Consider the following 13848-nt stretch of genomic DNA (forward strand, 5'->3'; position numbering starts at 1 on the left):
CAGCAGCTAGTTTCAAGAGGCTCTCAACTAGCCAAATTTGGGATACTTTGAGCTTCAAAGACAATGCCTAGAATTAATTATGACAAATTGAATAAATAAATATTCATGAATCCATGCCGATATATTGATTGATTGATTGATTGATTATTTTGAGAGAGAGAGGAGAGATTGGTGGGGAGAGCGGGGCAAATGGAAAGAGAGAAAGAATCTTAAGCAGGCTCCCCACTCAGCACAGAGCCCAGAGCTCAAGTCCTGGGCTCCATCCCATGACCTGAGCCAAAATCATGTTGGATGCTCAATCGACTGAGCCACCAGGTGCCCCGGTGATACAACATTAAAAACAAAACAAAACAAAACAAAAAAAACATATATATATATATATATATATATATATATATATATATATATATATACATACATATATGTGTAAAGCTATCAGAAATTCACTATTACCAAGTTCTTACTCTAAACATTGAAAATTAAAGATTTACCAAAACTTTTTAGTTAAAAGCTATAGTGAGTTGGCAAATTATCACTCATCTTTACACAGGAATGACAATACCTGCAGAAAAATATTAGAATTAATCTTAAAAGTCATTATTTTGCAGCCAAAAATGAAAATAAATGGTTATAGGCCATATTGGTTACAGGCCAAGTGTCATACACTGATTCCACCAGCATTAGGTGAAATGTTCTGGAGAAATAGTATTTACACCAATATTAACACCTCAGATAACTTGACAATTTTAAGAATAGTCCTTTAAATGTGAGAAAATTGACTCTCATTTGTGATTCAGATTTAGATAAATTGGCTCCATTGGAGACAGCCAGCTTACTCATTCTAAGAATGCCACTTGATTTGATGCAAAATGAAGAAGATATCACCTTAAAATATTTTTACTTTAATTATATCTTTATTGTCATCTTTAAGTTTTTACGTTTTTGTAGAAGTTAAAAATGTTTATGTTCAATTGATGTTAACTAATTATGTTGTTTGGAATGTATGAACATTAAAATCATATTTCAGACTCTTATGGTTGAATGTTTCCAAAACTCTCTACACTAACAAAATCCTGAATGTGTCACTGGATTTGAAGATCATTACCAAAGAGGTTCTCATAGTTCTCAGCATGTACTGTCTTACTTTATCTTTATTTTAAAATAACACATTCTTGGGGTTTAAAGGTGATGTATATGAAAGATAGAAAAAGTGGAGACTGCAGGTAGGTGTAAGTTCAACACCAACTCTTACCCCTAGTTTCTCTAAATTCAACTATAGTTATTGTACACTTTTTATTTTACTTCCTGACAATCTTTGCTCTGTAAACATTTATGCAGTGTTCAAGCATTCTGTGTGTTTATACTTGATGTATTTTTTTGTCCCTTTCATGTTATGTTTTAGGATAGTTATGCACCAGTTAGATCCAATTTCTCTTTATGATTTCTTTGAATTTTTATGTGTGCTAGAGAGTCATCTTTTAGCAGATCATGTATCCCATCGTTTTTTGGTATATCTATTGCTAGATAAGCAATATTAAGTAGTAACTGCTTACATCTTCTAGCTAACAGAGGTAGGACATAGATTTTGATGTGTTTTTGAAGTGAACTTATTTTGAAGTTGTAAAGAAGTATCTTCTCCCATTTCCTCTGAAATGGATAGTTTCAGGAAGGCTCAGAAATTTGGAGGAAGACGTGAGAAAGGTAGGAGAAAGATGGATAGAAGTCACCACTGAAATGGTTGAATCTAATTTCTTGTCATAGATATTTTAAGAATAGGACATAAAGAATTTTGGTTTGCCAAGTTTTAATGAGGTACTTTTAAGATGTGATTTATTTGTCTCTCAGATTTAATTACATCATCCATATAATATTTAACACAAATTCTGATTTATGAAAGTAAATGAGCTAAATAACACTTGACAAAATAAACTGAGTTGGATTGACAATGAAAAATTCCCAATATTGTACATATTTTAGTTTTAGGACTGCATCTTAACCATTGCTTTTTACACAAACAGGATAGGTCAGCTTCCCCTCCCAACAGGTTGCTCGGAATGTCTGTTGTGATGTCTGTCTACGATATCCAGCTTTACATTCAAATTCAACAGTATCCCCTGTTGGGAAATACAGTTTTTTCGTAGAAGACCATCGTAATTGTATGTTATGTCTTTCCATGGAGTCTTCTGATATTATACATACATCTGAAGGTTAAAAAAAATGAACATAAGCATTAAGAAGTAAACAAATATTTTCCACAGAATCAGACTTTCAAGTAGAATCTTCTACACTGTCCCAGGGCTCTGTTTCCAAAACCTTTTCCAAACCAATACATTGAAAATCCATCACGTAGATGTAAATCATTTTAAATGATTAATGATGTAAAAATGAGGTACTGTGTTTAAGGTGTGATAATTAAATGTTATAATGAAAGATCCATCATGTCAATAACAATAGGAAGACCTTTCATTAAAGAATATTTTGTTGCTGTTGTTGTTTGAGTAAGACTTTTTTCTAACTTTATTTCTTCACAGATTAATATTTAGTAGTCAAGCATTTGACAGAATGGTTGTGGTTAATCCATGAATATTCTGTTAATAACAGGAAAACACCTTTCTCATTATTTCCCAGGATCCAGGTGAATATTAAAATATTTACCTAAGCACTTTGGTGGTTTTGACCACTGTCCATATCGGCATGTGATGACCTTGTTTCCCTCAAGCACATACAAGGACTGGCACTGGTACTCAACAGATGACCCTGGAGCATATTCTGATTTTGGGAATGTGGTCATGTCTCCATTGTCAATAGGCGGAGGGGGCCCACAGTTTTCATTAGGATCTAAAAAGATATTATTTGATTTATTGAAAGTGCAAAGAAGAACAGGTTAAAGTAAGGTAAATAGAAATGTACCACAATATACGATATCAAGACTTGTGATTTCTGCTGACAGAAATGATTCATTGGAGAAATTCTAATCACTTAAACTGAGAAGAACACTTTTAAGCACTTCCTTTAATCCCACATGAAAGTACACATAAAGCATTAACAAATATGTCTGCTTTGCAGTATTCTGGTATTAAAAACCATTTTTCCTACTGAATAAATGCCAGACGCATAGCTAATATACACAAAGAAATTTTTCTCATTAGTTACAACATACTGCATGGTCTACTATGTATTGATTTTCATTGTTATTACAAAAGAAACATCAGTTTCTTTAATTACGTCAAAGAATTACAAATCTATATAATGTGAAAGGCAATTGCTGGCCTCCCATTCTGGACATGATGACGTAGAAACATTTCTGCTTATCCCTTCTGTTAAGTAAAACTAAAAACCCTGAACACATTATAAAAACCAACATGGAGATTACGAAAGATGCAGAGAAGATATCAATCTGATAAGAGACCTTGGGATTCAAGGAATTACACAGTTCATTTGGGTTTTCATTGTGCCTTCTACGGACCCTGGACTGAGCACTGAAGAAGAATGGAACCCAGAAATGATATCAAGTTCAAGAAAAAAAAAGTTCCAAAAATCATCCACTCTATTTAGCCAAAGGCCCAGGAGAGGAGTATTCTAGCAAAACAGGTATTTTTTACAATACTTGAAATGCTCCCAAATACCATCATAAAGAAACCGAGACCAGTCCTCTCCCTGTGTGGCTCACAGATCAACAGTGATCAACAGAGGCCAAGTGAGCAGCCCAGACTTCTCTCCACACTCAGGGAATAAGACACCTCTCCACTTTCTGTGTTGTCAGTGGAGGTCAAGTGGGAAGCCTGGACTTGCACTGTGGTAGTTTTGGAGGCCTGATAAATAAGAGATGTCAATAAAATCCAGAGCCTTAAAACATAATATCCCAAATGTCTAGAATACAATTGAAAATCCCTCATTACACTAGCACAAAAACAGACACTCAGATCGATGGAACACAATAGAGAACCCAGAAATGGACCCACAAACGTATGGACAACTAATCTTTGACAAGGCAGGAAAAAATACCCAATGGAATAAAGACAGTCTCTTCAGCAAGTGGTGCTGGGAAAATTGCACAGCAACATGCAGAAGAATTAACCTGGACCACTTTCTTACACCATACACAAAAATAAACTCAAAATAGAGGAAAGACCTAAATGTAAGACAGGAAGCCATGAAAATCCTCAAGGAGAAAGCAGCAAAAATCTCCTTAACCTTGGCCACAGCAACTTCTTACTCAACGTGTCTCCGGAGGCAAGGGAAACAAAAGCAAAAATGAACTATTGAGACTTCATCAAAATAAAAAGCTGCTTCACAGCGAAGGAAACAATCAGCAAAACTAAAAGGCAACCAACAGAATGGGAGAAGATATTTGCAAACGACTTATCAGATAAAGGGTTAGTATCCAAAAATCTATAAAGAACTTATCAAACTCAACACCCAAGAAACAAATAATGCAGTGAAGAAATGGGCAAAAGACATGAATAGACACTTCTCCAAAGAAGACATCCAGATGGCCAACCGGCACATGAAAAAACACTCAACATCACTCATCATCAGGGAAACACACCTGCCAGAATGGCTAACATTAACAACTCAGGCAACAAGAGATGTTGGCGAGGAGGCGGGGAAAGAGGATTTCTTTTGCACTGCTGGTGGGAATGCAAACTGGTACAGCCACTCTGGAAAACAGTATGGAGGTTCCTCAAAAAATTAAAAATAGAACTACACTACAATCCAGGAATTGCACTACTAGGTATTTATCCAAGGGATACAGGTATGCTGTTTTGCAGGGGCACATGCACCCCCATGTTTATAGCAGCACTATCAATTAAGAGCCAAAGAATGGAAAGAGGCCAATTGTCCATCGATGGGTGGATGGATAAAGAAGATGTGGTATATATATATACAATGGAGTATTACTTGGCAATCAAAATGAATGAAATCTTGCCATTTGCAACTACGTGGATGGAACTGGAGGGTATTATGCTAAGTGAAATTAGTCAGAGAAAGACAAATATCATATGACTTCACTCCTATGAGGACTTTAAGAGACAAAACAGATTAACGTAAGGGAAGGGAAACAAAAATAATATAACAACAGGGAGGGGGACAAACAGAAGAGACTCATAAATATGGAGAACAAACTGAGGGTTGCTGGAGGGGTTGTGGGAGGGAGTTGGGTTAAATTGGGTTAAATGCATAAGGGGCATTAAGGAATCTGCTCCTGAAATCACTGTTGCACTGTATGCTGACTTGGATGTAAATTACAAAATAAATAAAGAAATAAAAAAAAAAAAAAAAGAAAATCACTCAATATAGGGGCATCTGGTAGCTCAGTGGGTTGAGCATCCAACACTTCTTGATTTTGGCTCAGGTCATAATACCACAGTTCAAGAGTTCGAGCCCTGTGTTGGGGTCTATGATGGCAGAGAGGATCCTGCTTGGGATTCTCGCTCTCACTCTGCCCCTCCTCTGCCTGTGTGCTGGTGTGAGGACTCTCTCGCTCGCTCTCTCAAAATAAAATTTTAAAGAGAGAGAAAATTACTTACCATACCAAAGACCAGTAAAATCTCAAAAGAGAAAAGATAATCAACAGATGGCAACACTTAAATGACACAGATAATGGAATTATTTAGTGATGGCTTTTAAAAATCCAATGGGAATTACAGCACAGAAAAAAATAATAATGGATTGTTAAAAATCCTCACTGGATGGGCTCTATCATGGATTACAGATGACAGAAGGATAAATCAATTTGAATATACAATACAGATTGCTCACTTTGAAAACAGACTTCATGAAAACAAAAGTGGACGGGTCTCAGGGACCAGTAAGAGTATATAGTAAAGCATGGACAACCAGAAAGAGAAAAAAAGGGGTTACAGATGAAAAAAAAAAAAAAAAAAAAAAAGAGACTTCCAAAAATAATGGCTGAAAATTTCCCAAGTGGGCACAAGGCAGAAACATTCATATTGAAATAGCCAAACAGGATAATCCTAAAGAAATTCAAGCCAAGATACATCATAATCAAACTGAGGAAAAGTAAAGAAAAGGAAAAATCTCAAAAGCAGCTACACAGAAATTAGGCAAACCTCTAAGGGAAAAAGGGTTCAAGTGTCCGTGGGGTTCTCATCTGTGTCCAGAGAGAAGTGACAACGTTTTTCAAGTGCTAGAAGAAAAGAAACTGTCATCCCGAATGCTATATCCAGTGATGCCATCCTTAGGATATAAGGGAGAAATTAAGACGTTCTGAGACAAAGGAAAACGGGGAAAATATCTCCAGCAGATCTACCTTTAAAGAATTGCTAAAGGAATTCTTCAAACAGCACCGAAAAGATAACAGAAGGAGGACTGAGACTTCATGCAGGAAGAAAGAACAAGGGAAGTGAGAAAAATAAGGGTAAATAGTATAGACTCTTTTTCATAAGGAGTTTGTTGTATTTGATGTTTGGGCAACATTGTATCATTTCCTATAGTGCTCAATATAAGTAGAAGCAACACTAAAGACATTTATGCTTACTAAGGAAAAAAAAAAAGCATTTATGTTTAAAATGTGGGGAGGGTAAGGGGTGCTTGGGGCTCAGTGAGTTAAGTGCCTGACCCTTGATATCAGCTCAGGTGTTGTGAGTTCAAGCCACACGTTGGGTTCCACACTGGATGTGAACCCTACTTAAAATAAAATAAAATAAAATAAAATAAAATAAAATAAAACAAAGTAAAATAAAATAAAATAAAATAAAATAAAATAAAATAAAATAAAATAAAATAAAATAAAATAAAATAAAACGTGGGGAGGGTAAATGGACCTAAATGGAAGTATGGTTTCCACATTCACGTGAGGTCGTAAAATGTCAAGACCAGGAGGGAATGATAAGCTATTATGTAGATCTTAATACCTAGGGCAACCACTCATAAAATGATACAAAGAGATATGCCCCCAAACAATGCAGATATACCAAAATGGAAGTTATCTTAAAATGTTCCAAAAGTCCATATAGATAAGAATAAAAGGAAATGGGAGTGAAAAACAGGGAACACAAAATAAATAAAATGCCTGGCACAGCCCTTAATCTATCAAATATTACTTTAAGTGTAAGTGGGTTAAATACTTCAGTGAAAAGACTAAAATGGCAGAGTGCACACATAAACAAGATCCAACCATAGGGCGTCTAAAAGAAACTCACTTTAAACATGAAAAACGTAGGTGGGATCAAAGCAAAAGACTGGGAAATATAAATGCCAGGAAAAGTTGATTTGAAAAACTGGTGGCTATACAGTATCTGCTTTGTTGGCTCCTCTTCTCTCCTAAACTCTGAATACGCGAGTGTCCTGTGACCAAGTTCTTAGACCTTTTCTTCTGTATACACTAATTCCCAGGTTGAACTCAGCTAGTAACCTTCTTTAAATATAATCCACAAGCTGAAGTAGCCCAAAATTGTATCCCAGTCTATGATCACAATCCAGCTGCTGATTCTGTCTGATAATGCTTGATAATGCTTAATGGATTATATCGAAAATAGAACTGTGGTTTGCATACTGTCCTCACCTACACACCGAGGTGGAGAACTCCATTTTCCTATGTGGCACGTTATCTCATCTTTTCCAGATATCCTGAAACCATCCTCGCAAATGTAATTTAATTTGGTGCCATGTACATAAACCTCAGGTTTCAATGTTTTGTCCATCTCTTCTGAAAACTGAGACGATTTAATGGTTCCATGTTCTATCTGAGGTGGTTGAGGACATGGGCTTTTTTCTGTATAAAGAACAGAGATCAATATTTAAATTGAAAAATGTAATCAAATACTAGGTGAGGTTTTAAAATAAGGATAATCTGAAAAATTAAATTACTGAAAAACTAAAAAACATCTGGAATTTGCAAGCTCATGTCTCCATCAAATCTACAGTAGTATCTACTTGTTCACTCTGCCCCACATTCTTGTCCTGTTCATCATGAGTGAAATAGGCACAAACAAATTTTCTATGGTATTTACACAGTAACCCAAAGTTTTTGTCTGTTTCTTTCATAAAAGTGAAAGAATGCCGATTGATTTGTATACTTAGATTGCAATTTACTGTTTCAAGATAAAGTGAAATAAATAGACAGAAAGGTCCTTATCTTGTTCATTTACACAAAGCACAGGGGAGTATTAACCTCATTTGAAAGAATGTTACAAAGCAAGTTATGCATTACTGACCAACGCAGTGTGGTATTGACTGCCATCTTCCATCCTTGCACACGATTTCCTCTGCATCCTGAATTATATAATTGTCTTGACAGACAACAGATACTTTTTCTCCATCCTGGTAATTTACCGTCGTTGCCATATTGTGAGCATTGGGAATCTGAGGTGGAGGTGGGCATGACTGCATTTGTACTTCTACAAATATGAAAATTAGATTTCGTGATGAAAATCACAAGTTAAAAATACTAAAGAGAAAGCCCAATAATAATGTATCATAAACGATCAAATAATAAGGTTATGCTTAAATATGTGATGCTCTCTCTTCAGCTTGTAGAGCGGTTTAATACATCACACGTGGTCTTAATGGTAGTATCTTCCTTTTATTCCTCCTGTGATAAATCGTGCATAATTTATGTAAAACTTCTTTTAATTATTTCTAACCATTACGATGTACTAACTGAATCATCCACTCAGTAACAGGCACGAAATAAATACTGATATTAGGATCTTTTTACAGCTATCTATAATCAAATGTATTGTGATTGCATTAAAACCCTTATAAGATGCGGAATGGAAAATAATTAGCCACAGGAAGAATTACACGTAGTTAATCAATTATTTGATACAGGTTCCTGGCCAAGACATGAATTAGATATGGTCACTAGTGATTAACAGTGTGTCGTTTGAAGTTCAAAACTCTCTGGAGATACTGTTGACTAGGTTGCCGACACTGTTTAGAGATACACAGATGATGAAATGCACCCTGTTTAACGGATTAGACAGCCTGACTTTAGGTCTATGACCAGCAAGGTATACAAGATTCCCTTGCAAACTTGAGTTTGAGCTCCCATAAAGCAGAGATACCTCACATGTATCGTGGCAGTTCATAACCTGGAGACAAAGATGTCCTGTTCCACTGAGGGAAGACTCTGGACGGCTAACCTTGGAGGCTTTTGGACCTCTCTATGATACCTACGTTTTGCTTTCTCCTGCCATGCGTTTATTTCGTTAAAGACCTTATGTGACTGTACATTGGGAAGTCTCCTGAGTCCTTCCAATTATCTGACACTTTGTATTCAATTCAGAGAAATTGTTGACGGAATAGAATTCATTCATGCTGACTAATATGGTCATATTTTCTATTTCTATCTTTAGAGAGATGCAGGAGTATTTTATATTTAATCAAAAGTTGTTTTCTTATTTCTGTTTTCATTATCTTGGCATATTTTTTCAATGTATTCTCAAGGATTTATTCTCTTCTATATCTGCTTGTTTAAGCATTTTTGTCCTAATAATCTTAACTTCTACTTCCTCTTGATACATTTTACCAGAGGTTGGTCTGGCAACTAAATCTCCGGCAGGTGCCACGTCTGCACTTTCCCTCTACCTTGATGGCACCAGTGGGTGCACTCCAGCCCAGGGCTCTCCTGTGCCTTCATCAAAGCCGGCGAGCGGGCCCCAGCCCTGCATTCTGCTGCCTCGCTAAAGCTGGCCAGCATGCTCAGCCCACAGAGGCACACTCCTTGATCCCCAGGCTCTAGTGGCCAGAGGGGCTTGCATTTCTGGGGCCTGCAACGCACTACAACAATCCGAGAGATAACTCTTGGTGGGCCACTACCTCCGGGGCACCACAAAGCAGCCTGAAACACAGCCCAGACTTTCTGGGGAAAAAGCCTAATTATCTGTCTTAGACCGGTAGCCTGAGGGGTGGACTTGAGATTTGCCGCACATCTGGAGGCCACCGAGGTGCCCTCAGGGAAGGTGGACCAGGGGATGCCATCTTTGTGCTCTCCTCAGCCTCAAAGAAAACCAAATCACTATTTCTTAAAGATACCCGACCGGCATTAATTTGAGGCCATCAAGTTTCTGGGTGGGTTGTTTTATAGGGGACTGAAGCACTGATGCACTTAATAAATAGAAATGATGTTGTGGTTAGTTTCTAAATTCCCTTCCGGCTTCAAAGTTATTTGTAATAATAAATAGCTAAACATGTTTAAAAGATGCCCAAATACTGCTTTGGCAAGTTCGGAAGAAACAGAATAAGATTTTGAAAGTACTATAAACAAGAGCTTACCTGTGCAGGTTAGTTCAGGATCCCATCTTCCATTTATGCACGTTGAGTGTTTCTGTTCTAATTTTCCTCTACATTTGTAACTTATGTTCTCATTATGATCAAATACGATCTCATATAATGGATTTGGCTCACGTTTAGTTAAGCTGTATTTACACTTCTGAAGTTCATCTGTTGCTAGAAAATGAAAATATTGCCTTGAAAAGACTACTTATAAGAATCAAAGCAGTTAATTCAGAACAATAGCTTAGACTCAATAGTATATCGAAATTAGAATTTATGCCCATAAGTCCCACCAACCAAGTCATTCCTGATCATATTGCATGTGATGGGCTACTTATTATGTCTGAACATAAGTCCCACATCCATGCTTTGAAATTTCAGAGAAAAGGTCTGCCATAAATACAGTCTGCATGTTGGGGATTAGAAAAGAATTAAGAGGCTCACTTTTTTGGATGATTTACACACTGAACAGTCATCACCTGGTTAAATTTGGTCTCCTATTTGTGGAAATAGAATATATGAAGCTGATAGTTTAAATATCGTGTTTCAGAAAAATGAATATATTTTTTCACTTAGGGTAATATTTAAAAAACAATTTTTTTTAATGTTTATTTATTTTTGAGACAGGGAGAGACAGCATGAACGGGGGAGGGTCAGAGAGAGAGTGAGACACAGAATCTGAAACAGGCTCCAGGCTCTGAGCTGTCAGCAAAAGCCTGACGCTTTGTGGGGCTTGAACTCACCGACCGTGAGATCATGACCTGAGCCAAAGTCGGATGTTTAACTGACTGAGCCACCCAGGTGCCCCTTCACTTAGGGTAATTTAATAAACACATCTAAGATGTATTATGTAAAATGTGAACACTTAAGCAGATCTTTTGCATGATCACTAAAATGGGACAAATACTTGGACTAAGAAATTGGGTGCTTCAAGTCACAACCTGCTTACTGTATATACTCTTCCAATCTTTGAAAAACTATTTTGTACATCAGGTCAAGCTATAATTCAATAATATTGTAAGAGTCAATTTTCTTGACTCCAATACGAGTATAACAACTTTTTATACAACTACATACTTCAAAAATTCAATGCAGCCCGGAGTACTCTGTCAAGTTGATAAAATATCAATTGATGTAGGTCTTTGGATTTTTTAATAAGTGCCCAAAGAAGTAATGATTTTGTAATACAATAAAAAATAATACAAAGGGGAATAATTCAAAACACACTAGAGGCTGAAAATAAATTCTGGTTTTAGGGCTTGTCCTCAGTGTTGAGGAAGAGAAAACAAGGTTTTCTGCAGGTGATAGTAACTCACCCATAGTCAAAAGGAGTGGTAGTGGGTGTTGTCATGGTCCTATGATTGACTGGTTTCTGAAAGAATTCCCTTGATTCTTACGAGAAAATAAACATTTTGAGAAGAGTGAAAAGCTAGACTAGCTAGAGGTACAAAATCAACACTGAGAGGAGAAAATTGGAGTAAGGTCTATGATAGTTAAAAGTGTTATGGTAAACTTGAAGATAGGTCGAAGATTAACCTTGGAAAGGCAAACTCTGAGATCTAAAAAGACTAATAAATGAAATAGATGTTTTAGTATAAGAGTGAAAAGTTGAGAGTTTTCATGCCTGTTACAACCTTGGGTTTTCCCCCATATAAAATGAGGGGAAATCGTTTGTGGAGATAGAAGAGGACAAAGATGAAATTTGGTCTTGAAAGGACTGGCAATACTTCTCATGGGAATGTGTCTAGCAAAAATGTAAGGATTAAAAAGCAACAAAACCTAATGGTTCATTCAACAAACTCCTATTTCATGTCTGCTGTGTGTTCACCAGTCCTTTGTATATTGGGAATACATCGTGAACAAAACAGGTGTCAATCTCTGCTCTCATGGAACATGAGCCTAAGCCCTACCTTCTCCTTGGAACAATTAATGCCTAGACATCTGGTGAATAAGTAAGATTGGACATCCAGGACTCTCTTCGAATGTAGGACCCAAGAAAACTGTAGGAAAGAACTCATTCCAAGGGAAAAAGTAAAAGGGCCCCCAATATTTTCCCAGCTAGTCATCAAAGACTTGGTCATCCAAAGGTCAGGATGATGCACGTACATCAACCAGAGTGAAGTCCAACAATCAGGTTTGTTTCCTGGCCCCACCCTGACTGCCTCCTTTGACTGACTTATACTGCAAACCCAGAGGGTCTGCAGCTCACCCACCCTTTGGCACATTAAATGCTTGCTGCCGCATTTGAAACAGACTGGGAAATCCTTAGAAGCTTTGAGAGAGGCAAGATTCCTATAGGGATGTAGCAAGTGGGCACTTTCTTGACACTGTCTGTTTTCCAGGGCCTGAAAACAAGAGTGCCGCGTAAAATGAAAATGGGATTTATGCAAATATGCTTCTATTTTCCTGGCGATTAATACTCAGATTTAAATCATATGAATAACTGTAAGTAAAATTTAGCTTCACACTTAAAAACCATGTTAATTTCAGGGATAGAAAGGGTGATCAGACTCTCTTGCTAGTTTATATTTTTCCTTTGTAGACGATAAGCAATCATTATAATTTAAGACCTGACATTTTCAAGCATATATCTAAATTTCAAAACTATGTTTGCAAATACAGTTTGTACAATAAAAATATTACATTTCATTGACCGTCTATTTGAGAAGTGTCTTCTCACCAATGCACTGAGGAAGTTGGGTCCATGATCCACTTATACATGTAATTGATTTCTGTCCAATCATTGTGAATCCTTCTCTGCAATTGAACTCCACTGAATCTCCATGGTGATAGGGAGGGTTAGAAGTCTGAACAGCGTAGCCATAATTAAGTTCGGGTATATCTCCACATGTAGTCTCCACCTCTGTGAAAATTTCAGAAAAATATGTTTACTTATAAAATATAATTTATGTGTTTCTATAAATATAAAAGGTTGGTTTATTTTAAATATGAATATATTTTATACATTACCAATACAAATAGGCAAGTCTGTCCACCGTCCATCAACACACTGAATTTTATTAAAACCCTTCATCAGAAATCTAGGATTGCACACATATTCCACCAAATCGTTGTGTTCATAGTTTTCTTTCTGTGTTTCTTTAACTTTCCCGTTAAGGAGTTGAGGAGGTGGAGAACACTGTTTTGCTTGCTCTACAGGAGAAATAATGTGTAAATAATGATCAAATTACCTATTTCACAACTTAAAAAACAATAAAATGGAGAGTTTTTTCTTTAAATAATTTATATTATTTATAATATACTTTATTATAGCCTTCTTAAGCAATGAAAAACAAATAGTATTTAAACGAGAAACAGGTTCCCCAGTTCTTTTTTCAAAATTATTATTTTAGAAAGAGAGACAGAAGATAAGAGGGGAGAGGAGAAAGAGAGGGAGTGAGAATCTTAAGCAGGCTCTATATGTTCAGCATGGAACCCGACATGGGGCTCGATCCCATGACCCAGGGATCATGACCTGAGCTGAAATCAGGATTCAGATGCTCAACCAACTGAGCCACCCAGGCACCGCAACCCAGTACTGTTAATTACACTGAACTAGTATATTGGAAGTATATTGAAACCCAGAAAACATGTTTAATAATCTAG

The 13848-nt window shown here is 36.6% G+C and overlaps 1 protein-coding gene across 1 annotated transcript in view; it reads right to left on the bottom strand.

The window, feature by feature from the left end:
* Window positions 1-1787: 1787 nt before the first annotated feature.
* Window positions 1788-13848, bottom strand: part of LOC122212199 (complement factor H-like) — a 37589-nt gene continuing 25528 nt past the window's right edge. The window contains exons 7-13 of the mRNA XM_042925939.1: window positions 13213-13395; window positions 12923-13105; window positions 10243-10416; window positions 8181-8363; window positions 7529-7738; window positions 2656-2838; window positions 1788-2201 (exon numbers count right to left, since the gene is read on the bottom strand). Of these exons, the coding sequence (XP_042781873.1) occupies window positions 1993-2201; window positions 2656-2838; window positions 7529-7738; window positions 8181-8363; window positions 10243-10416; window positions 12923-13105; window positions 13213-13395 (1325 nt within the window). The 3' untranslated portion in view covers window positions 1788-1992. The remainder of the gene's footprint in view (window positions 2202-2655; window positions 2839-7528; window positions 7739-8180; window positions 8364-10242; window positions 10417-12922; window positions 13106-13212; window positions 13396-13848) is intronic.

Source organism: Panthera leo, chromosome F3 (genome assembly GCF_018350215.1).
Source record: "Panthera leo isolate Ple1 chromosome F3, P.leo_Ple1_pat1.1, whole genome shotgun sequence".
Taxonomy (NCBI): domain Eukaryota; kingdom Metazoa; phylum Chordata; class Mammalia; order Carnivora; family Felidae; genus Panthera; species Panthera leo.